Consider the following 23,862-nt stretch of genomic DNA (forward strand, 5'->3'; position numbering starts at 1 on the left):
CGTTTGAGAACCTCCGTGTCTCCCAGTGACCCCCCAGCTGTGTTGGTTTCTTGCCAGGTCAGGTGTGTGGTGCGTGCTTCAGTGCTGCTGCTGCTGCTGCTATGCTTCCTCCCTGCGTGCTCTGCTCCTGCTTCAGCTTGCTCCCCGCACAGGTAAGAGCCCCTGGGACTGCAGTGCACATCCCACACTGCTCACCAGTCCAGGCAGGGTGGCTACCGCATCCTCCTGTGGATAACCCTGCATTCTGCTTGGAGTCCTGAGGAACAGGTTTAGCCTGAGCAGGGAAAATCTGTGGCTGCAGAAACATCTCCGTGTGTGCAGCCAGAGGGGTAGGTGGGCTAGTCAGGAAGACGAGTGCTTGGAGCACTGGGAGAAGCCCAGGGCATGTCCGAGCTCTGCAGTGCAGTGGGTGCACATTGCAAGGGCATGTGGCGTGGCGTGAATCCCTGCGGCTGCTTTACTACGGTGTTGTGGTGAGAGGATTAAAGGAGGGGAATGCTCCCTATGAAACCACCTGGCTGCCTCTCTTTCTTTCTCTGCTGCAGGCAGCCCAACTGCTGTATGTCCACTGCGCCCCTCTGGCTCCCGGTGCTCACAGTGCCATCCCAAGGCTGTCTCTGTCTCCCCTGCAGCAGGGCTGCTGCGCCATGCACCCAGGTGCTGGGCTCTGCCTGTGCCTTGCACAGTGCATGCTGTGTGAGCCCCCGTCCTGCACCACACTGCCCCCGAGGGCCTGCACAGCAGAGCTTGGCTGTAACCACAGACGGATTTGTCACGCTGGGGCCAGAGATTAACTTTCTCTGCTTAACGCTAATGCTGCAGCTGCATCGAGCCGTGGGGCTGTCCTCCCCCGCCATTCCCCTTCAGCCATGCCTGACTGTGCCTGGCTGCTTGGCCCCGGCCGTGTGCCCTACTCAGCCCATGTTCCAGCAGGACAGAGGACACCGTGCACACCTCTGCGAGAACACCTTTACTCAAAACACAAGGCAACGTGGGTGCCAGGGCAGCGGGCACCGAGCCCCGCCAGCCCCTGCCTCGCTCCAGCAGCACAGTGCTGGGCCTGGCTGCAGCCATACCCCAGGGCAGGAGTGACCTGCTGCCCTGTGGGCTCAGAGCAGGCAGCGAGGCCTTGCCCTCAGCAGCGGGCCACGTGTGCCAGTCCTGCAGCTTAGCACTGGGCCGTGTGGGCCCCAGCAGCCATGCAGACCACAGCGGCCCTGCAGGCTCCAGCGGCAGCGTTCAGGGTACAAACCACCGCACCGCACACCCCCAAACGGCAAAGTCTGACTCCAAAACATCTCCAGCACGGAGCAGCTCTCCCCCAGGTGCAGAAATCCCCTCAGGGGCAGTCCCAGGGGGAAGTAGGCCCAGGGCAGCCTGGCATGGCCTAGGCCAGCGATGGGCCACGCTCAGATGCTCGTGGTGACCTGGCCGGCCGGTGTGGCCTGCAGCCCCTCCAGCTGCTGTAGGATGTCCTCGATGCTGGGCCGCTCCTGGGGGCTCACCGTCATCATGGAGGAAAGCAGGCGGTGCAAGGCAGCCGAGTACCTGTGAGAGTGAGGGGTCGGCATGGCCCCACTATGGGGAGTGGGGCCCACCCAGCTCTAGAGCCTCACCTGGAAGTTGTGGGGATGGTGATGGGGTTCTGCACCGCTAGGGCCACGCTGTCACCCTTCTGGAAGACGGCATCGTAGGGGCCCTCCCCGAACATCATGCAGTACAGCACACAGCCTAGGGACTGCAGCACAGCCATCAGAATGGCCCCTCACCCCACAGTATTGGGGGGGGGGGGTCCGTCCTTACCCAAATATCCGTGCGCTCATCGATGACGCACTGGCTGGGCACCGTGAAGAGCTCAGGGGCACGGTAGGAGATGGTGCAGCGCTGGGCAGCCCAGTCCTGCAGAGAGGCAGAGGGGACGCAGGGCTGGGGGCAGCAGGGCGATGCCTCCCCCAGGATGGGCACCCACCTGCACAGCCATGGCCTCCCGAGAGCTGGTGACTTCCATGCGGCCACGGTTCATGGAGCCCAGGTCCATCAGAATAGGCCGGTCGTCCTCATCCAGCAGCACATTGGTAGGCTTGAGGTCCCTGTGGTGGGAGGGGGACATCACCAAGCGCCCACTAGAACCCTGCTGCCCTCATCCCTGGCCAGGGCCCCCACCTGTGCGCATAGCCCTTGCTGTGGATGGCCTGCAGCCCACTGCAGATGCCATGGAGGATGAGGAGGATGCGCTGTTCCGGCATGAAGGCTCCTTTCTCCCGCAGCGCTTCGACCTCGCTCCATAGGGTCCCCCCCTGGCAAAGACATGCAGTGGGTGGTCACCGCAACCCTATACGGCATGGGGCTGGGGGCCACCCCCTCACCTTCACGTAGGGCAGGAGCAGCCAGGCCTCGTGCTTGGCACCCTTCTCCACCAGGCAGTGGGCCTCCAGGCGCAGAATGTTGGGGTGCTGGAAGAGGTTGTGCATCTCCACCTCGCGCAGGGCGGCCTGCCGGTCCTCCTTGTCGTGGCACAGGATGCGCTTCAGTGCGTAGAAGCGCCCGTCCCGCAGCCCCTCCACCAGGTCCACGTAGCTGAAGCCCCTGTGGGGAGCAGAGTGTGGTGTGGGGATGGCAGCCCCGAAGCAGCGCAGCGCAGGCGAGTGGAGGGCAGCGGGTGGTGCCAGCACAGTGCCACCTCCATCACCCCCGTCCTGCGGGCTCCAAGCATGCCCCCGAGTATAATCACCCCCTATGAAGCACGAGCGCTCCCACAGTGAGCACCCCCTGTGCTGGACATCACCCTCCACGCCCAAACATCCCTTCCATGTCCAAACATCCCCTCCATGCATGAGCATCTCTCCCGGATTCCTCAGCACCCCATCCATGCCCCGAGCACCCCCTTATGCCCAACATCCCCCGTGCTCCCGGCATCCCCCTCCGTGCCCCAGTATCCCCAGTATCCCCGGCCCCCGTCCCGCCGCACCCCTCGGCCAGGCGCTGCAGGACGAGGTACCGCGCACCCCCCAGGCTGACGGTGCCGCGGGAGCAGACGCACAGCGCCTGCCCCATCGTCCGCCCGCGTCATCGCCCGCCGCCGCGCGTCACCGCCGCGTCACCCGCCGGCACCGAGCGGCGCCAGGGGGCGGGGCTTCGCCGAAGTGGGCGTGGTCCGCAGGTGTTGGGCGTGGTCTGTGCGCAGTGGGCGTGGCCTGACGCGAGGGGCGGGGCGCGGGGCCGCGGGGCGGGGCCGTTCAGATCCGTGCCCTCATTGCGAGTGCCGAGGAGCGGCCGACGGGATGTGTGTTTTTCGGTCCGTCCCGTGCCGCCCTCCCGGCCTCTGAGCCGCGGTCATGGGGCTGCCGGCCCTCGGGCTGTTGCTGGCGGCCGCGCTGCTGCGCACGGAGGTGGGTGCGGGAGGGCGGCGGGCTGGGGTCCCGTCCTAACGCCGTCCCTTTCGCCCTCCGTGTGTCTGTGCTGGGGTCGGGGAGGTGCTGCCGTCCCCAGCGCTGCCCCTGTCCCGCAGGCCGCCCCCCCGGCGCGCTCCTTCCAGATCGATTTCGAGCGGGACTGCTTCCGCAAGGACGGGGCCCCGTTCCGCTACGTGTCGGGCAGCGTGCACTACGCCCGCGTCCCACGGCCCTCCTGGCGAGACCGCCTGTTGCGGCTCTACATGGCCGGGCTGAACGCTGTGCAGGTGTAAGTGAACCTGGAGAGTCCCACCCCTCACCTGCCCAGAGCCGTGCGCAGAGCTCCGGCGCCCCGCGGCCCGGCGCGGTGCTAGCCTGGGTTGCCCGTCGTTGCCATCCCCTTCTCCCCCAGCTACGTGCCCTGGAACTACCACGAGCCGCAACCGGGAGTGTATGACTTCACCGGGGACCGGGACGTGGAAGCCTTCCTGGACCTGGCGGCGGAGCTGGGGCTGCTGGTGATCCTGCGCCCGGGGCCCTACATCTGCGCTGAGTGGGAGATGGTGAGCCCCGGCCCCGCACCGGGAGTGCCGGGTGGCCCGGCTGGCCCCGCGCTCACGGAGCCACGTCTTGCTGACGTTTTCCGTGTTCCTGCAGGGCGGGCTGCCTGCCTGGCTGCTGTGGAAAGCAGACGTCGTCCTGCGCTCCTCTGACCCTGGTGAGCTCTGCCTGTGGCCACGGCCGTGGTGTCCCTTCAGGCTGGTGCCCACATGCTGCCCTCTCTCCCAGCCCCAAGCACGGCTTTTTCCATTTGCTTCTTCCTCTTCTGGGACCCCCCTGCACACCCCCCTCCCCCCCCCCGCGCTCTCCACCTGCTCCATCCTCCTCGTCACAGGGCCAGTGGCTGTGGGTTGGGGCTGAGCTGCCCTGTCCCCAGCGTACCTGGCAGCTGTGGACGCATGGCTCCATGTCCTGCTGCCCAAGATCAAGCCGCGGCTCTACCAGCACGGGGGGAACATCATCAGTGTGCAGGTGGGTGCTGTGGGACCTGTCAGCAGGTGCCTGTCGCGACCTGGCTGCATCCCACCTGGTGCCTGGTTCGCAGGTGGAGAACGAATACGGGAGCTACTATACCTGTGACCCCAGCTACCTGCAGCACCTGCTGGGCACCTTCCGGATGCTGCTGGGCCCTGAGGTGCTGCTCTTCACCACCGATGGTGCGCAGGTGGAGGAGCTGCGCTGTGGCACCCTGCAGGGGCTCTATGCCACCGTCGACTTCGGGCCAGGTGCCACCAAAGGGGAGGAGGAAATGAGATGGGGACAGGGGTCCTGGCCCCCTCCTGCTCCAGCCTCACTTCATTTCCCCTTGTAGACTCCAACGTGACAGAGGCATTTGGTGCCCAGCGCCACATCGAGCCGAGGGGACCGCTGGTGAGGCACCATGGGATGGGGTGGCCTGGGGGATGTCACCCCAGCTCCAGGCAGGTGACAGCCCCTGGCTCCCCCAGGTGAACTCTGAGTACTACACGGGCTGGCTGGACTACTGGGGGGGGCCGCATGCCAGTACCAGCGCTGCATTGGTGGCCCGGGGACTCGCTGAGATGCTGCAGCTGGGAGCTAATGTCAACATGCAAGTAACCAACTCTGGGCACGGCCTGGCCGCCAGACCCCTCCTCTACTGGTGTTAGAGGTGGGTAGGGGGGCAGCAGGGTGGTCCAGGTCCATGTGGGTGCTGACTGCTCTCTGGGGTATTACGCAGGTACATGTTCCACGGGGGCACCAACTTTGCCTACTGGAGTGGTGAGTGGGGGACTGGCGGGGGGCACACAGCAGGACTCTGTGCACCCTTGGCATCAGGGAGCCTGTTTCAGGCTGCTGCTCTGTCCTAGGAGGGAGGTTGGGTGCTGCACCCCAGCTTGTACCCCCTGAGGACTCCTTTAGTCCCTGAGCAGTCCTGGGTCGTGCCCCCCAACCATTGCATTGCCTCCAGCGTAGAGCTGGTGTCCAGGTGCTAGGCTCTGCCTGCAGCTCCCATCACTTCCTTGACCAGGAGCTGACTTCAAGGGCCAGTTCAAACCAGTGACCACTAGCTACGACTATGATGCACCGCTCTCGGAGGCTGGAGACCCCACGGAGAAGCTCTTTGCCATCCGCACGGTCATCAGCAAGGTGCTGAGCCTGACAGGAGAAGGGGCAGTGCTGGGCTCTGCTGCTTGTCCCGGGAAGAGGGAGCACGGAGGGGCTGGGCAGGGCAGGGCCATCTCCCTGCTCATTCTAGGGGAAGCCTTAGCCCTGTGGGGCACCTGACAGTCTGCCGTTCAGTTCCAGCCCCTGCCAGTGGGCCCGATGCCACCCCCCGTGCCCAAGTACACCTACGGATGGGTGGCTCTGCACAAGGTGAATGCCTGCTTTGAGGGCTGTGCTCTGCCTGGCCTTGCCTGGCTGCCCAGCTCCTGTCCCTCTCTTCGCAGTATGCTGATCTCCTGGATGTCCTGGATGTACTGTCCCCCTCTGGGCCCATCCAGAGCCAGTTCCCCCTCATCTTTGAGACCATAAAGCAGGTGGGTGCCTTGAAGGTTAGTGGAGGAGACACTGTAGGGTGGAAGAATGGGCTCATTGCCAGCTCTGCTTCCCTTTCTGTGCTGCCTGGCAGGCCCATGGCTTCGTGCTGTACCGCACACAGCTGCCCCGCGACATCCTGACCCCAGCCACGCTGAGTGCTCCTCCCCACAGCGTCCGCGATCGTGGCTATGTGATGCTGCAGAAGGTGAGAGAGCAAGGGTGCCTGCCTCTTGGGGGAGTCATGTTGTGACGGGCTTGGGGACAGCATGCTGGCTGAGAGCCTCATTGAACCCCTGAGGGGTACTCTGCTGGCCCATTTGTGTCTCCTCTGGGGTGGAGAAGGCAGTGGGATGCTACACTAGCGGGCTGCTAGCACCACTTATGGTGGGGAGACCAGAGCATGGGACTGGGATGCACGGGGGCAGCACTGACCCTATGGCTGCAGGAGTACCAGGGAACGCTGGAGCGAGACGGTCAGACAGAGCTGCGTGTGAAAGGCAAGGCAGGGGACACGCTGGATGTGCTCCTGGAGAACATGGGCAGGATCAGCTTCGGGGCAAACTTCAATGACTTCAAGGTGAGGAGAGAGGGCCTCAGGGCTGCTCCATGGGGATGGGCCAGGCACCCACATGGCCAAATACCCTCTCCTGCCCTCAGCCACAGTGAGAGCACCTCAAACCCTGCTACCTGGTTAATCCCACAACATCCCTTCCTTCTTCCCCACATACCCACTGGCATAACCCTGGGCAGATGGCAAACCCAGCAGGACCAGGACAAAGCAGTGGGATCAGAATCTCCCTTTCTCACTGCTGTGGTAGCGAGGGCCATGCAGCCCCTCTGATAGGATCCCCTCTAGCAGTGAATGTGGGATGGGGAGATATGCACTAGGGATTACCTAGTGTCCCATTTTTTTCTTTCTGCTCCACTTCAGGGCTTGCTGGGGAACCTCTCTTTGGACTCCAGCCCACTCAGCAAGTGGCTTATCTACCCCCTGGCCATAGATGCTGCCATCCAGCAGGGCTGGCCCCACGCTGCCCTGCCTAAATCAAGCTGCAGGGGCAGAGCAGGGCCAGCCTTCTACACAGGGACCTTTGAGACCCCTGGCATTGCCTGGGACACCTTTGTGAAATTCCCAGGTTGGAGCAAGGTAAGCCTGCGCAGAGTTAGGAGAGGGGATGAAGGAGGAGAGCACGGCTCAGTCTCATCTCCATCTCCCAGGGCCAGCTGTGGATAAACGGCTTCAACCTGGGCCGGTACTGGCCCCACCAAGGACCCCAGCAAACCCTCTTTGTGCCTGGCTCAGTACTGCGTGTTGGCTGCCCCAACAACATCACGGTGCTGGAGCTGGAGGGGGCACCCCCCAACCCCTTCCTGCTCTTCCTTGACCGACCCCTTTTCAACAGAACCCTTGGCCATAGCCCCCTGGACAAAGAATAAACACGGGGTTGCCAGGTACTGTCACCGCCTCTCGCTGTGCCTGCAGGGATGGCAGGGGGCTGGTGAAGCATGGAGGGCCTGGCTGGTGCTTAGGAAAAAGGGACAACCCAGCAGACAGCCAGAGTTGGCTGCTTTGGGGCCAGGCAGGGTCTGTACTAGGAAAGAAGGAGCCCAGACTCAGCTTGTTTTGCGTTAATCCTAGAACTCGTCCCAAATAGTTTCACGCTCATACGCCTAGGGGGTTGAAGGCACCTCTTTATTGACAATGCAGGCAGAGGAGGTAGTTGTTAACACGATATGGCTGAGACACAGTGGCTTCCAGGAGAGGAAAGGGCAAGATACAGGTGAGAGTGTACCTGCAGGCATGGGGGCTCAAGGCTGCAGGGTTTGTGATTAGGATCTGTCCTACACCCTAAAGTACCCATCAGAAAAGCAGGCAGGAGAACTTCCTAGCTGGAGCCAGACAACAGAGTAGTCTCGATCTTTTGCACAAACATATTCAGGCCTTCCTTGTTACCAACTTGAGTCACGCTCATGCTGCAGCTGCCCAGAAAATTGCTGCAGGGAGTGATGTGACCAGCTCAGTCCCTCTCACCAGCACTGCTCTACAGGCTCTCCATTGCTGCACAGCCAGTGCTCAGCCATGTCTCCACCACATGGGTCCCTGGCTGAAGAGAGCAGCGCCCAGCCTTACGTGTGGCTGGCCCGGGCCCGGCGGTGGGTTTGCAGGCAGGCTGTGGAGCAGAAGGAGAAGTCAAGGTAATGGAATGGGATCCGGCCTAGCAGGGACTCTCCACAGTACCAGCAGCGGCTGCAGGGAAAGAGCAGAAGTGGACTTGAGTGAAGAGGACGCTTGCAGGAGCACTGCAGAAGTGAGAGCAGGTACACACAGTGGCTGAGCAGGGCCTGTGACATGAGGGAACAGGTCCTGCAGGACCAATGTGCTTACATTAGCACAGGGCTAACCTAGCAGCCTTGCCGGGGCATACCCCTGGAGCTGATGCTGCATGGGAGTACCATGAGGTACCTCAACGCGGGCTGAATGTGGGGGACTTTGGCCCCATCTGTGGTTGTTAAGCATCTCCCAGACCATCGCGCGCAGGGCTGGCTGCCCACAAGCCTGTGGGGTGGCATACGGAAGGGATATTGCAGATGGGGTCAGAAAGAGTCACAGAAGAGGCTGAAGGTTTGGCTTGCCACAGATCTGGCTGCAAGTGGATGAAGCTGCCTCAACAAAATGTTTCAAGGGGATGGATAAACAGACACTGCTAGAAATAGAAGGGACAGGAATAGCTTTAGACTGGAAATGAGAACTGGAACAAGAAGGGCAGGGAACAGCTGTGCTGATGGGAGGAGTTTGTCTGCCGTATTATGCTAACAGTGAGGGACAGTCTCTTGTCAAAGGGAACACTCCTGGCCAGCACTGGCAGTGTTCACCCTCTGTCAGCTCACAACAGCTGTGTTATGTGGGCTCTTACCTGATGTTGGGAAGAACTGTGCTGCCGTTCTTCACCTGTTCAGCCAGCCTCCGCTCAGCAGCTAGGGCCCTCTGGGGAGCAGAGAGATAGGTCAGCCCTCAAGGCATGCTGTGCCAGAGCCCACTGGATCAGTACTGCCCCAGCCAGGCTGGTTCCTCTCCCCTGTGCGAGGCCTTTACCTTCTCCCTGTCAGACAGGGCTGCAAACCGCTGCTTCTCCTCCTTCTCCTGCTCCAAGCGCTGCTGCTCCTGCCGCTGCGCCTGCTCCCGTTGCTTCCGCTGGGCTTTCTGTGCCCGCTTTTTCTCCAGCTTTTTGGCTTCCATCTCCAGAGTCAGGGGGCCAGGTACCTGGGGGCAGTATGGGCAGGGGGCAGTCAGCATCTCCCTCAGATTAAGGGGCAAAGGCAGGAGGAGGCAAGAGCAGGAGGGTGGGGTGTGGCTGAGGGGCACTTAGCTCGGGGTCCGCAGAGGGCAGGCACCCACCTTGGCACGGCTGTAGTCGTACTTGTCTGGGTGGTCCACCATGAATTTGCGGAAGGCGTTGCGTGTCGGTTTGTCAGCAGAGATGCAGTAAGGGGTCCTCTCCTGCCTGTCTCTGCAAGATGAGAAAGAGCAGCTCAGCTCTGTGCTATCACTGCTCGTATCCCACTGGGCTGTGAGCCCAGCAACTCCCTGGAGGTGTCCAATGTATGTATAACAGACAACGGTACTAGAGCCAAGGAGAGGAAGGTTGCAATCCCTACACCACAACCCCCAAATCCTCTCCTTGTATTTCAAAGGGTAATCTCACCCCAGACCTCTGAATTACCTAGAAATAGACCCAGCAGTCCTGACCAACCCCAGCTGCCCCAGGACGAGGCTGGCATCAGCCTCACATGACTGCAGCAGGAGAAAGATGTTGGACTCCCGCAGCAGTGGCTGTCAACTGCTGGATGCCCTGTGGCCATACCTGAGTGCAGGGTCAGCCCCTGCTTCCAGCAGCAGGCACACAGCCTCAGCCTTCCCTGCACGTGCAGCCACGTGAAGCAGGGTGAAGCCATGCTCATCCACAGGCTCGTTGAGCAGGGAGTGGGGCAGATCCAGGGCCTGTTCATCATCCCCATCCTTGCTGTCCCCCAGTGGGCCCCTGCTCTCTGGCACACCCAGGAGGTGCCGCAGTGTCCCCACATCCCCCGTCTTGCAGGCTGTGAACAGGGCATCACGGAGCTGGGTCTGAGGGTCTCCTGTGAGAGAAGAACAGGAGGGAAAACCCGATGCTAGAGGGCCATTTGGCTCCCAGGGCAGAGCATCACCCTGGGAAACCAACACGGTGCTGTTAAAGCATTGTCCTGCTAGCAGGATGTGGGTACCAGCACCTTCAGCATCTATGATAGTGTAGCATGGCATTGGTTTACAGCAGCCTTGAGCTCTATTGAGATGAAACCTACCCCAACCTCACACACCAGCCTGGTGCTGTCTCCCTCATAGAACAGGCTCCAGGGGAATGGAACTAGTGTCCCTGGGTACTTTCCCCTCTCCCCTTAGCTTGTACTCTGCAGTGAGCAGGCCAGTTGCTGGCCTGCAGCATCTCAGGCCTGAGGCATCTCAGATCTCTGCTGCTCTCTAATCCCATCTATCCAAGTGGAAACACTATGGTTCAGTTACTGCTGCGCACGCACTGCTTGCCTGAAGGCAAATGGCCACTTTACAGCCACCCTGGCACTTAACTGCTCCAAGTACATGCACAACAACTTGCTCTTCACCGCACTGCAAAGTGCCCAGCACACAGGGCCAGTGCTCACCTGGCCAGGCTCCCAACTCCACTCACCTGCAGTCCCCCAGGGAAGGGGCTCAGCCCCAAGCTTCCCCTGCAGCTCTGTAACCAGTTCCAGGCTGGGCTGCCCACCCTGGGTACCACAGCATCCCGCCTCTTCGCCATGGAGCCCTGCATAGGGAGCAGGTGGTGAGGAAGGCCAGCCAGCACCTCAGGCATGGCAGTCCCTTCCCCCATGCCTTCCCTCCACTACACCCAGGCCAGTTCTTCCCCTTCACCATTCTCCATCTTTTTATTCCTTTTCTTCTTCCTTTTGCGGTTTCGCTTAGGCATCACTTCAAACTCCCGGAGGTCCAAGGTCCCCAGTGTCACTTCCACAGTTTCCAGTTCCCCTGCTGGACTCTCTTCCTCCTCTTCTTCTTCCTCCTCCTCTGGGGCTGATGAGAGTGAAAGGACAGGGGCTGAAGCCCCACAAACAGCATGAATTATCTGGGGCTTTCAAACAAGCACACCTTCCCCTTCTGTCCAGCACGAAGCCACTCTCTGCAGAGTCCCCACTGCAGTGTCCTGCCCTGTTATAGGGCTGTAAAATTCATCCCTAAGTAACACCAGACCATCCCCCCCAACTTGCTCTCAGCCACATCTCCCTCCATGTCTCCCTCCATGTCTCAATTCATCACCTGTGTCCATCTGCAGGGAATCCATCTCAGCTGCCCGCTGCTTCTTCTGCCAGCCTTTCCGGGGGGACCCAGTGATGTCCTCCAGTGGTGTGTCCTTCCCTAGGCAGAAAGGGTGTCATTGCCCAGGGATGGGGTGCGCCTTAGGCCTCCAGAGATGGAGAGCAGGAGAGCCACTAGATGTGCCCAACACTGCAAGGTTACATGAAGGACCATGCCACTTCACATGCACTGACCAACACCTGGTTGGGGCGCCAGGGCCAGGCCAACTCACCAAACACCTGCAGGCTGGACAGCAAAGCATGGACTCGCAGCACCTCCCGCAGGGTGGCCCTGCGTGTGCTGAGGGGGATGTGGCAGACACGGGGGTCGCCCCGGCTGAGGTGAGGGTTCCTGCCATCAAAGAGCAGCGCCCGGTTGTGACGAGGGGCTCGGAGAAAGATGCGCTGAGCTTCCTTCAGGTGCTGTGCCCAAGCTGCCAACAGGTCCTGAATATCCTGGGGAAGAAAGGGAGGCTCCGTGGAGTCTTGAGCACATGCATGGGCACCAGGAGCTCTGGAACGGGCACAGATTCAGGACACAGCAGACTCAATTGGGCCCTGACCCCATTCTGGAGCTCACATTCCACATATGAACTCCAGCAGAGGCATGGCACCATCACACAGAGCTGGCTGCAACCACATTTCTCTACTGAAAGCCCAAGCCCGTGGTCCATCCCCACCTTGATAAGCGCAGCCTCGTTGTAACGCCGCAGGGAGGCTCCTGCAGATCTGGGTGCTGACCCTGGGGTCTGGGCATCCCGTAGGCTCTGGGCTGTGCCCCGCCGGGCTCGCACAGTGTAGCGGTGGAAGGTCTTGTGCTCCTGCACTTGGGGGCTGCAGAGAATGGCAGGCATAAGCAATGGGGACCAATGCACAGAGAGAAAGCAATTTGATCCTCCACGGGACTCTGAAAAATGTATTGCTTGTCCCTGAGCTCTCAAAGATTAACAATTCTCTTGCAGTGCAATTGGGGTTAGCCAACCCTCAAGCAGAGGAAATGCTGGTGCCCAGGGTGTGATAGCACTGTGATGGAGGATTAAGGAAGCGTTGGCCTTCAGGGAAGGGCCCTTCCAACAGCTGGCCCTGCTTGTCCCTTCCCACAGGGACAACCTCAGCCTTGTGCCCTTGTACTCACCCACGGAACACAGCTCCTGCAAAGTGCCCGCCGCCCATCATCAGCACAACCCAGCATGTGCTTGCACTGAGGCTCTGCAGTGATGCTATCAGCTCCGCTGGCTCCTCGCTGCCACTCTGAGACACAAACACTCCTGCTAGCATCTATGGGATCACCCCACTACCCCTTGCTGCCCCCAAGACAAAGGCCGTCTCCCCTACTGGTACATGCACAGTCCTAGTCACACTGCTGGGGGCATCTCAGCTGCAGCAAGCCTGAGGCATCAGAGTTCTCCCTTCCCCTCAAGGGGCCCCAAGGACTTTCAGGCAGATGTCTGCACCCCAGTGCCACCCCTCTTCTCTGGAGCCCCTTTCTCAACAAGCTGGACCGTGACTTGCCTTCCCAGTGCTCAGTATGCAGCGATAGGCGGAGATGAGCTGTCCCCTCGCATTGCGGAGCAGCACCTTGTGGGAGCGGGAAGGCTGGGGGGTGGCAGGGCTGTTGCTGGCAGGGGGAGTCGATTCTGACTCACTGGTTGCATCAGAGCTGTCTGAATCAGACCCTGAGATGCTGGAAATATCACCTGCAGGGAGGAGAAAATGGGGCAGTGGAGCAAGACAAAGATAACAAACAGCCTACCCGAAACTTTGCAGGTGAATCCAGGGACCAGCCCACAGCCCTGATGTATCAGACAGATTAAAAAGAGTGTGAACACGTACAGACAGTTGGAGGCTTCACCCCCAGGCAGAACAGTAAAGACAGTAGAAGTCTCTGGGCCCTGCTGAGGCAGCCCCATTCCTCACCTGCTCTGCTCTTCTCCTCAAATTCTTCCACTGGCAGCACCCGGCGCCCCTGGAGTCGCTGCTTCAGGTTGAAGCGGTGCCAGTCAAGTCGGTAGTGCTCAATCTGTGGAGGGAAGAAGAGTCAGCCAGCTGGGTCCTGGTGCTCCACAGAAGCCATCCCCACCAAACACCCCATGGTGACAGACTCCAACAGCCATACCAATTCTGGAGCTGCAGTGATCCTGAGCAGGAAATCACAGTACATCAAGGAGCTAGCAAGCCAGTTAACCATTAGCCTAAACAGACCCAGGCCTGCGCTGCGTCGTGCTGCATGTGCAGCTTGGCCTTCAGGCCTCTATTGAGCTGCACAAATCCCCTGGCCACAGGATAAACTCAGCCAGGTCACTGGAACACAGCAGCCCACAGACAGCTCTCATTCAGTAGCAGCAATTACACCTCCTGCGTGGCCTTGCCTTTGTCCTGATCTGGATCAAGAAGTCCTCATGTGAACATCCTTTTAATTGTACAGTAGGAAAGATGAATAAAGTTGCTCCGTTCTAAGAAAACACTGTGAGAGCTTGAAGGACTACAATGGGAAAACCTTTGTAAGGACTGGATCTGTGCTGACTGGAGACCCATCGCACCATGAGACTTAGGACTCCCAGCATCTAAAGGGATGTAAGAACATCTGCAGTATCCTCTTTTTCTTGTATTGTTGTCTCAAATAAAAGACATACTAAGTGATATTCTCCAGAGTCTGAATGCCTTTACCACGATCATAAAGAAACAGCACCTCCTGGTGCCAACAAGGTCATGCATCACCAAACACGCTGGGCTATCCTCAAACAGCACAGTCCTGTCTGACCTGCCTGGATCAGACGTACCAGACTCCAAGAGAAGGCCCTAGCTAAGCTGCAAGCAGCAGCTGTCACTAGGTAGCCTGGTGTGGGGATGAACCCCTGGCAGCACCCAGCAAGCCACGCCAGCCTGCTCACCTGCTCCTCCCGGCTGCTGAACTCTTGGCTGCAGGTTGAGCAGCACATCCGCTCCGGCACCTCAGGGACTGTGCCGGCCTTCTCCCCCCCGTGGGTGGCTGCAGGTTTCTCTGAAAGAAGGAGACACGGCTGTACAGCACCACAGGAAGCGGGGCCTCCTGGGTCTCCTCTGAACCTCCTGCAGCCCAGCCACACAAGCAGCACAAGGCAGGAGACGGAGCCTTGGGGACCCTGTGGTGATAGCTACAGGCCAAGAGGAGCCCACCCAGGCACCGCAGGGCAGCTCTGCTGCTCAGCACTCCCCGATCCCAGCCGGGCACGTAGCTCCCTCGCACCGCAGAGACCAACGCACCGTGCCCCGCAGGCGCTGGCTCGGCAGCCGAGGGATTCGCAGCGAACCCGCTGACGAGGGACAGCCCGCGCAGGAGGACGGGATCCTGGGCAGCCTGGAACACCGACCTGCTCTCGGGGACAGGCATCGGCCCAGCTCACCCACCCCCAACCCGAGGCCCCAACCCCGACACGAAACCTCCAGGGGCCCCCGACAGCACCGGAAGTGCAGGACGCAGCCAGAACACCCTCAACTAACGCCACTTCCGGCGCTCCCCCTACGGGTCGCCGCGAGGCTCATCCCCCGCCGCCCGCCCTCCCGCTCTTCGATTGGCCCAGCGCGGACCCGCCCCGCGGTTGCCATTGGGCGGTGAGGCCGCCAGTCGCGTGGTGGGGCGGGGCCGGGCCCGGGGCTGGGGCCGGCGGCGGCGGGGCCCGGCCATGGCCCACCTGGAGACGCAGTACCAGCGGCTGGAGAGCTCCTCCACCGAGTCCCCGCCCGGCGGCGGCGATCTACTTGTGCACGTCCCGGAGGGCGCGAAGTGTGAGCCCGGGGCCTGGGCAGCGGCAGGCCGGGAGGGGGCGGCAGGCCGGAGTGCGGCCCGCAGGCGGCGGCGGAGCGGGCTGGGGGCTGGGGGCTGGGGGTTGTGAGGCGGTGTGGGGCCGGGAGGGCTCTGGGCTCGGGTTATGCCTGGCTCTCACGCTGCCTCTCCTCCCTGCAGCTCCCTGGCACCACATAGAGAACCTGGACCTCTTTTTCTCTCGGATATCCTTTCACAGCCTGTGCGGGCGTTGGGGGGGTGCTGTGTAGGTGATGGAGAGAGGTTTGGCTGAGGGCCTGTGGGTGTCAGTGGGACAGCAGCCTCGTCATCCCCTGTCAGAGGGAAGGACTCTCCTGGCTGTTCTCCTTGACTGTAGCTTTCACGTCTATAATTTGCATCAGAAGAATGGCTTCACCTGCATGCTCATCGGAGAGATCTTTGAGCTCATGTAAGTGCGGAGTGCCCCTGTGTTGGGGCTGCAACAGCAGCTGGGAAACAGCTACAGGAGTCTGCCGAGCTCTTGCAGTTGAGTGGGCAGGAGGGTTGGTGTTACAGTCATCCCGTCAACCCTTCGCTGGAGTTTTCTGTGCCCCGCCCTTCAGTTCATTTTGTGGAACTGGTGCCTTTGAGCTTTCCTGCTGCCTAGCTGTGGGGACGCATGACTCTGCATCTTCAAGATGTGTGACTCTGTGCTCCCGTCTGCTTCATATTTGAAAGGAGGCAGAAGGCCTCCCTCATTATTTCTCTCTTTATTCACAGGCAGTTCATCTTTGTGGTGGCATTTACCACCTTTCTTATTAGCTGCGTTGATTATGATATTCTTTTTGCCAACAAAGCGGTAAATCACAGCCAGCATCCCAGTGAGCCCATTAAAGTGACTCTACCAGATGCTTTCCTGCCTCCAAATGTCTGCAGTGCAAGGTAGGGGCAGCCAAGGCATTGCTCATGCTTTCTCAGGTGCCGGTAGCTCTTGCCCCTGGCTCATCTCCCACTACATGCCACCTTCTTTCTTGCAGAATCCAGGCAAACAGCTTCCTCATCTGTATCCTGGTGATAGCTGGGGTTTTCTGGATCCACAGACTTGTCAAATTTATCTACAACATTTGCTGCTATTGGGAGATTCACTCTTTCTACATCAATGCCCTCAGAATCCCCATGGTAAGTAGGTGGGACAAGGGCTGCATGTGGTACGGGAAGTGGGAGGCATTTGCTGTGCAGTGAGAAACAGCTCACCTTCACTCCTCTCTGGAGCCAGCTTCTCCAAACGACTTGCACTGAATGCTCAGCCCTCTGCTTCAGCTTTTCCCAGGCTATATGACTGCATGGGTTTCCTTCCAGCTTCTCCTCCAGCAGCCAGCTTGCTGCCTGTTACCCACTCTGCTCAGCCTGCCTCTCCTGTGCTGGCACATGCGTCTGCCATCTGCCACTCCATATGTTTATTCTTCTGTGGTGGCCTTTTCTATGATGCTTTTCAACAGAGAAGGCATAAGTGAGGATATTTTTGGACTTCCCTGGGAAGCAGACAGTATCAACTTCCTTGTTTACAGATTGGAAAAGTGAGGTGTGGAGCTACTTAGTTGTTGAAGATCACGCTGGTGATCAGTGTGGCAAAGCTGGGCTCTGAGGCTTGCGCATACGTCCTAGTCCAGAGTTCTTGCTCTGATGGACAGCACCAAAGGGTGTACGTGTGTATTTTGAGTAGAGACTGTATCTTGAGAGAGATGGGATGAGCCAAGAGGCTCGGTTTGTCCCCAGCTTTTCCATGGGCTGCCTCTGGAACTCTGGTTAGGTTCTCATCCCCTGTTCCTGCCTCCCTGCTGACTCCAAAGGCAGGACTGTGAGCTCTGGGAGGGAGGACCAATGCGAGACTGGGCCTGTATTTGTGCCTCCAATGCAGCTGGCATGTGAGTGGCTGGGAAACAGCCACCTGTGCTATTTGAGGGGTAAAGGGCACTGGGGCATGGTTTGGGGCACGCTTGCTGGAATGACTCAGGCTGAAGCAGTGCAGGAAGAGGTGCCTGGTGCTGTGATGTTGCTCGTGGCTCGTACACACCCCAAGGTGTGTGCTGGGACCTGCTGCTGGAACAGGCTCAGCCCAGCCTCCATCCCTGGAGCCTGCCCCTAACCTCACTGCTTTCCCTTCCAGTCCAACCTGCCCTACTACACCTGGCAGGAGGTACAGGCCCGCATCGTGCAGATCCAGAAGGAGCACCAGATCTGCATCCACAAGAAAGAACTGACAGAGTTGGACATCTACCACCGCATCCTCCGCTTCAAGAACTACATGGTGGCCATGGTGAACAAGTCACTGCTGCCCATCCGCTTCCGCCTGCCCCTGCTGGGAGACACTGTCTTCTACACGCGTGGGCTCAAGTACAACTTTGAGCTCATCTTCTTTTGGGGGCCTGGCTCACTCTTTGAGAATGAGTGGAGTCTGAAGGCCGAATACAAGCGGGCTGGGAACCGCCTGGAGCTGGCTGAGAAGCTCAGCACTCGCATCCTTTGGATTGGCATCGCCAACTTCCTCCTCTGCCCCCTCATCCTCATCTGGCAGATCCTCTACGCCTTCTTCAGCTACACAGAGATCCTGAAGCGGGAACCAGGCAGCCTGGGTGCCCGCTGCTGGTCTCTGTACGGCCGCTGTTACCTCCGTCACTTCAACGAGCTAGACCATGAACTGCAGTCACGTCTCAGCAAAGGTTACAAGCCAGCTTCCAAGTATATGAACTGCTTCATCTCCCCGCTCCTCACTATTGTGGCCAAGAATGTGGCCTTCTTTGCTGGCTCCATCCTGGCAGTACTCATTGCTCTCACCATCTACGATGAGGACGTGCTGGCAGTTGAGCACGTCCTGACCACGGTCACCCTTCTTGGGGTGGGCATCACCGTGTGCAGGTGAGGAGGGTCCATGCTGGACAGGGCTGGATGCTGCTGGCAGTATGGCAAGGGAGCAGCGAGGTTGATAGCCTTCATTTGAGTGCATTCTTAGATTACAAGTCAACATGAATCTGTGTGAGTAAAGGGCACAGCTGGGGCGAGTCAGGGCAGGGCAGGCAGGAGAGGGGGCCAGTGGTGAGCTTGGACGCAGTGGCTATGGTGACGGCTTCAGTGTTGATATGAGGGAAGTTGCTGGAGCCATACAACAACATCCCTGGGCTGGGCTGGCAGGAGGGTTTGGGTTGGAGTGAAGGCCACAGGTGAAGCTGTAATATGTGTCAGCCTCCCCACCATCCCTAAATGAAATCTTCCAGGAATACTATGACGTTTTCCTGTCCTGCCCTGCAGGTCTTTCATCCCCGACCAGCACCTGGTGTTTTGCCCTGAGCAGCTGCTGCGAGTCATCCTGGCACACATCCACTACATGCCTGACCACTGGCAGGGCAATGCCCACCGCTATGAGACCAGGGACGAGTTTGCCCAGCTCTTCCAGTACAAAGCGGTGAGCCTGGCTTGCAAGGGGCTGGAATGGAAACCCTCTCCCATCCCTGGACTGGCAGAGGAACAAGGCGGTTTTCTCAGAGGCACCTTGTCCCAGAAGATGGCCTAGAGCTAGGGGTTGGCTTTAGGGCTGGCGAGTTTCTTGACATCCTCAATCTTGTGCTGAGCTCGTCATCTTTGTACTCAGGTCTTCATCCTGGAGGAGCTTCTGAGTCCCATCATTACCCCCCTGATCCTCATCATCTGCCTGCGGCCCAAGTCCTTGGACATCGTTGACTTTTTCCGCAACTTCACTGTGGAGGTGGTGGGGGTGGGTGACACCTGCTCCTTTGCCCAGATGGACGTGCGCCAGCATGGCCACCCAGCGGTAGGTCCCGTGGGGGCTGTTTTCACACCAGGAGTCTCTCAGGAGAAAGGAATGGGGATATTTGGAAATCTGGAAAGTCTGAATAATGATAACTGATTTTAAAAGCTGGGCTGCTTTAGCCCAGGAGAGAGGCAGCCTAGGGGGGATGGGACATGTATTCCCTTTTTCAAAGTCTGCTCTGGAGAGAAAGAAAATGAGTCTGTTTCCCGTGCCTGGGAATTTATGTTACTCATCAGGAAAGGGTTTCTAGTGACAGGCCATGAGCTAGTAGGGAATGGACTCACTGTGGCAGGCAACTTATATGAACAGCCATTTGTTGGCTGTAGCTGCTCCCACTGTGGGTTGGGCAGTGCAAATCAAAGCTCTCAGCTCTGTGGCTGCCCTTCATCTCTCTAGTTCCCTTCCAGCAATGCATATTTAGGTATGGAAGTGGAAGGTGGGCTGCAAAGGCTGAACTAGTTATGGGGCTTTTGGGATAGTGCGTGCCTTCTGCTTGGAGCCATGGCCCGTTGTGCAGGTTGTTGTGTGCTTTGTCCAGACTAGCTGCAGGATTCCTGGGCTTGGCACGGATGTGAAGCAGATCCCGGTCTTCAGTATCTCTCTGTGCTCCACAGTGGATGTCAGCAGGGAAGACGGAGGCCTCCATTTACCAGCAGGCTGAGGATGGCAAGACGGAGCTGTCCCTCATGCACTTTGCCATCACCAACCCCAAGTGGCAGCCGCCCCGCGAGAGCACGGCCTTCATCGGTTTCCTGAAGGAGCGGGTGCACCGGGACAGCAGCGTGGCACTGGCCCAGCAGGCTGTGCTCCCCGAAAACGCCCTCTTCAGCTCCATCCAGTCCCTGCAGTCAGAGTCAGAGGTGCCCAGGATGGAGGGGGATGTCGGACGGTCTTGGAGTGTTTGCTGGGTGCTGGCAAACTGTGATAATCAGGCCTTCTGGACAGTCTTTGCCCTTACCTGGGCTATGTCCAGGGCTGCAAATATGATGGATCAGCACTCACTGGGACTACTTCTGGCTTTGTAGGGAAGGGCAGATGGGTTTCCTGTGCCCTGTGGGGCGGGAAAGGGGCTAAAGAGAGCTAGGGTGCCTCAGTTCTGTCTCAGTGGTAGGGTTCAGGCCTCCAAGTCTGTGCAGGGCAGTGATTCTCTCTCCCTTTTGTCTCTGCAGCCTCACAGCCTGATTGCCAATGTGATAGCGGGCTCCTCGGTGCTGGGATTCCACATGGGCCGTGATGGACAGGCCTCTCGTCATCTCTCCGAAGTGGCTTCAGCCCTGCGTTCCTTCTCCCCGCTCCAGTCTGCCCAGCAGCCCTCTGGTGGCTTCCAGACAGCAGGAAGGGATGGAGAGGGAACCCAGCCTCGTGGTTCCAGTGCCATGACAGCCTCTGGGTAAGGGCATGTGGCAGCCTTCACTGCCTGACCTAAGAGCAGATGTCTGCAAGCCTGACCCTAGAGCAGAGGGAGTCTTGGTGGTATTTGGGGCCACGTAAACATCACTCGTGTTTCCCATGGCAGTGCTGATGCGAGGACTGTAAGCTCGGGGAGCAGCGCCTGGGAGGGTCAGCTGCAGAGCATGATCCTGTCAGAGTATGCCTCCACTGAGATGAGTCTCCATGCACTCTACATGCATGAGGTGAGTTGAGCTAACCAGAGGGGTGTGGGCCCAGGGCAAGCGGGACTAGGGTGCCCTGCCTTGGGTGGCTTGGATTGACTGGAAGTGCCTTGCTGGGCAGAGGGTGTACTGGGACATCTGAGCTCTTCCCACATAGCTGACCCACCTGTGTCTTGGCTCTGCAGTTGCACAAGCAGCATGCCCAGCTGGAGCCCGAGCGGCACACCTGGCACCGGCGAGAGAGCGACGAGAGTGGTGAGAGCACCCATGAGGAGCTGGATGCTCAGCGAGGTGCCCCCGTCCCACTCCCTCGCTCTGCCAGCTACCCCTTCTCATCGCGGCAGCCTGCCGAGGAGACAGCCACGCTGCAGACGGGCTTCCAGCGGCGGTATGGTGGCATCACAGGTATGGGAGCTAAGGCAGAGGTGTGAGCGTTTAGGTCAGAGTGCCATAAGCCATGTCCCGTAATAATGGCACAAGCAACGTGCTTGTCCCTGAAGACTGAGAGCCCCCCAGGTAGCTAATCCTCCTCGCCTCTCCTGCAGACCCAGGCACAGTGCACAGAGCCCCATCACACTTCTCCCGCCTCCCATTGGGAGGTTGGGCTGAGGATGGGCAATCAGCAAGACACCCAGAGCCTGTGCCAGAGGAGAGCTCAGAGGACGAGCTTCCACCGCAGATCCACAAGGTAGGGATGGAGGCTGTGGCTGACGGGCTACACGTGCTCAGGATGCCAGGTTGGGAACCAGCTGCCAGCACCCCGTAGGTGCCACGTGCCCTCTCTGTCTTGCAGGTATAGCCTTGCAGACTGGGGATCTCGTGGGGGTTGCAGACTGGAAGCCGCCTAGGCAGCAGGATGCGGTGTCAGCCTGATTCCTCTCCTATCCCGAGGGGATAGGGTGGTCACGGGCTCCACTTTGTTGCCATCAATTGCTGATGAGACAAAACTGCCAGGCCAGCAGCTTTGCGGTGGCGCCTCGTGTCCAGCCGTGTGTCAAGCCAACGCCACTCTGACTCTTGTGGGGTGAATGCGTGTGTGAGTACATACATGTGTCTGTGTTCACATCTGTGTCGTCCGTGTCGGAGGATGGCTGCAGAGCCGGTGACAGCTGACGGGACTGGCAGCGGGGAGCTGCGGACGGGCTCGGAGGTGGCAGCGACAGCTGCTGTTTGAAGGGATGTGACGAGGCACCAGCTCCAGATGTTCGCCCGGAGCTGGGACCTGCCTCCAAAAAAGCAGGGAGCTGGTGTCCTCCAGGGATGGCTGACAGCAGCGGGAGCTGTCGGAGCTGCCTGGCTCAGCCTGTAGCAGTGCTGGAACCACACCTGCAGGCCTGAGGAGGTGCCCTGCGCCGCGTTCCACCTCGCGGAGAGGACCAATGTTGCACACCTCAGTCTGGAACAGGACAGCAGTGGAGCAGCCACCCACCCCTCTCTGTGCACGTGCGTGTGCTGCCCTGGCACTCTGCAGCAGGACGGTTCTCAGCCGCTGCTGTGTGGGCAGAGCTGGAAACAGCTCTGCTGCAGCTCCTCCCCAGCTCCCATGACAGCTGCCTTGGCCCAGGCTCGCAGGAAAGGGTCTGTGGAGTGGCAGTCCTGAGTCTCTGTCCCTCCCCGCTGGCAGCCTCCATGCTAGCCCTCTGGCTTGGGCTAGGATGGCACTTCCTGCCCCGCATGGTGCTCGTGGGTTATGGGCTGCTCCCAGGCCCTCTTGCAGTGCCAAAGAGCTGGTGCAGCCTGATGTCTCCTGGAGCGCACGCGGCCCGCTCGGAGCCCACAGCGAAGGTCTTGTGCTCTGTGCGCTGATTCCCTTCCCCCAGGCATCATAAAAGCCTTTTTCCTATGCCCAGTCTGCGATGCATCAGGCCTGTTCTGTGGTATCAGCCCTTTCCTCCTGCCCTAACAATGGCTTCAGTGTGTCCTGCATCTCACCCGGGGGCTCCTGGCTCCCTCCTTCCTTCCTTCCTGAAGCAATCTTTTTGCGAGGATTGCTGTGGAGACCGTAAGCTGAGCAGCTGCCTCACGTCCTGGGGGGGAGAAGGGGTACCTTGAACTCAGAAGTGAGAGGCAAACCCCAGCCCAGCCCTGGGGTGATGGAAGAGGGAATCAGGATCCTGGCTTTACAGCACGGCCTCGGCCCAGCCCTTCCCAGGATCGTGCTGTTTTCCCTCGTCTCTCTTGCAGTGGCAGCTTGCAAGGACCCGCATCTCGGCTACCCCTGCCCAGCTTTGTTCCACTCCTTCACACCCGTTGCCTGTGGTCGTCGGGACTCCTCGCTTTTTTCACACCCTGCCCTCCCCTTCCTGGAGCGCAGGTGTCCTTTCTTTCCCTCCAGGCTATTGCCCCGTGACCTTTGAGCCTGGGCCAGGCTCGCTGAGCCAGCTGCTGCTGCACTGCGCCGGGGCAGCAGGGACGGGAGCGAGGAGGTGACAAGCGGGGCCGGCTCTGCCCCTCACACCTGTGGGCCACGCAGCCGGTCGTAACCGCAGCCCTTCTAGCACCCTTCGTTTCCCTGCCCCCACGGGAGCCACGAGCGATGGTGACGTCCTTCCCCAGGCAGGGGAGCAAGGAGGGGCAGCCCCACGGAGCCGAGCTTTGTGCCACCCGGGCTCCCTCGCGGCCCGGAGGTGACGTTCCCTGTCCGGGGGCAGCGCTCGGAGCCTGCAGGGCGCGGTGAGGGGGTTTCAGAGGCTGCGCTCTGGAGGAAAGGAGAGCCCTGTCGCTGGGCTATGGGAGGGAGAGGCCGGGCAGGAGCCCTTGCCGCATGTTGTGCTTTTGTCGTCGGTGTCCCCTGTGCATGGCGAGCCGCTCCTTCATCTCCTTTCTGGGCGTGTGGGCACGGGGCGCCCGGGGAGGGTCGTGCCGCAGCCCCGCGCTCTCACTGTACAGCTGTCTTGCCGTCCAATAAAGATGGGGTGTGTCATCCGCCTGCCGTCCGAGCGTCACCGCGGCGTGGGGGGCAGCGGCGTGTGTGGGTGAAAGGCGTCGAGGCGCCGAGCCTCCCGGGCTTACGGCTCGTTCCCGGCACCACGCAGTCTGGGGCGGAGCCGCAGTCACCGTGCTGCGGCAGCGAGGCGGCCTCGGAGTTACTCGGCCCCGTGCGGCTGAAGCGGCAGCGGCTCAGTGCCCGTCGGGCCGGGGGCCAAGAGGGAGCTATAAATACCGGCGCTCCGTCCTGCCCGACCTCTGCGGGGCGGCCGGGCTGTCTATCTCCGGCCCCAGCCGCCGGGCTGCTCGCCGCGATAAGCCGCGCTGGGGCCTCTCCCCCGCCGGGACTCCCGCGCGGCATCGCTCCACGTGGGGCACTTCGGGGCGGGGCGGGACCCGCGGAGCCGGGGGGAG

At 60.2% G+C, this 23,862-nt stretch overlaps 4 protein-coding genes across 11 annotated transcripts; 2 read left to right on the top strand and 2 right to left on the bottom strand.

Annotated features, from left to right (window-relative positions):
• Nucleotides 956–3,126, bottom strand: STK16 (serine/threonine kinase 16). 2 transcript variants are annotated; one of them, XM_021397471.1, is made up of 7 exons: nt 2,969–3,126; nt 2,367–2,586; nt 2,164–2,297; nt 1,970–2,090; nt 1,804–1,899; nt 1,617–1,738; nt 956–1,548 (listed from the first exon to the last, which is right to left on the bottom strand). In XM_021397471.1, exons 1-7 carry the CDS (start codon nt 3,052–3,054, stop codon nt 1,410–1,412), a joined length of 918 nt encoding a protein of 305 aa, XP_021253146.1. In that variant the 5' UTR covers nt 3,055–3,126; the 3' UTR covers nt 956–1,409. The 2 variants fall into 2 exon arrangements, with proteins under 2 accessions (XP_021253146.1, XP_021253145.1); XM_021397470.1 differs by lacking the exon at nt 2,969–3,126 and having other exon boundaries at nt 2,367–2,919.
• On the top strand, nt 3,233–14,222 carry GLB1L (galactosidase beta 1 like). 2 transcript variants are annotated; one of them, XM_021399138.1, is made up of 16 exons: nt 3,233–3,389; nt 3,509–3,681; nt 3,805–3,955; nt 4,050–4,110; nt 4,330–4,424; nt 4,498–4,678; nt 4,765–4,823; nt 4,901–5,022; nt 5,152–5,192; nt 5,443–5,561; nt 5,715–5,789; nt 5,864–5,953; nt 6,046–6,159; nt 6,400–6,531; nt 6,886–7,101; nt 13,107–14,222. In XM_021399138.1, the coding sequence occupies exons 1-16, from the start codon at nt 3,336–3,338 to the stop codon at nt 13,134–13,136; spliced, it is 1,713 nt and encodes a 570-aa protein (XP_021254813.1). In that variant the 5' UTR covers nt 3,233–3,335; the 3' UTR covers nt 13,137–14,222. The 2 variants fall into 2 exon arrangements, with proteins under 2 accessions (XP_021254813.1, XP_021254812.1); XM_021399137.1 differs by lacking the exon at nt 13,107–14,222 and adding an exon at nt 7,173–7,413.
• On the bottom strand, nt 7,629–14,815 carry ANKZF1 (ankyrin repeat and zinc finger domain containing 1). 6 transcript variants are annotated; one of them, XM_021399133.1, is made up of 15 exons: nt 14,583–14,815; nt 14,231–14,340; nt 13,257–13,359; nt 12,852–13,036; nt 12,475–12,590; nt 12,020–12,173; nt 11,573–11,795; nt 11,302–11,400; nt 10,900–11,058; nt 10,676–10,792; nt 9,818–10,091; nt 9,352–9,463; nt 9,049–9,216; nt 8,870–8,940; nt 7,629–8,202 (listed from the first exon to the last, which is right to left on the bottom strand). In XM_021399133.1, exons 1-15 carry the CDS (start codon nt 14,707–14,709, stop codon nt 8,082–8,084), a joined length of 2,139 nt encoding a protein of 712 aa, XP_021254808.1. In that variant the 5' UTR covers nt 14,710–14,815; the 3' UTR covers nt 7,629–8,081. The 6 variants fall into 6 exon arrangements, with proteins under 6 accessions (XP_021254808.1, XP_021254807.1, XP_021254806.1 ...); XM_021399132.1 differs by having other exon boundaries at nt 7,629–8,125; nt 10,900–11,082; XM_021399131.1 differs by having other exon boundaries at nt 10,900–11,082.
• On the top strand, nt 14,933–23,445 carry ATG9A (autophagy related 9A). The gene is made up of 14 exons (XM_021399129.1): nt 14,933–15,104; nt 15,283–15,326; nt 15,486–15,550; nt 15,862–16,023; nt 16,119–16,260; nt 17,249–17,997; nt 18,388–18,541; nt 18,728–18,907; nt 19,522–19,767; nt 20,077–20,297; nt 20,424–20,541; nt 20,706–20,925; nt 21,066–21,208; nt 21,314–23,445. Exons 1-14 carry the CDS (start codon nt 15,002–15,004, stop codon nt 21,317–21,319), a joined length of 2,553 nt encoding a protein of 850 aa, XP_021254804.1. The 5' UTR covers nt 14,933–15,001; the 3' UTR covers nt 21,320–23,445.

The sequence above is a fragment of the Numida meleagris genome, chromosome 5 (genome assembly GCF_002078875.1).
Source record: "Numida meleagris isolate 19003 breed g44 Domestic line chromosome 5, NumMel1.0, whole genome shotgun sequence".
NCBI classification, from domain to species: Eukaryota; Metazoa; Chordata; class Aves; order Galliformes; family Numididae; genus Numida; species Numida meleagris.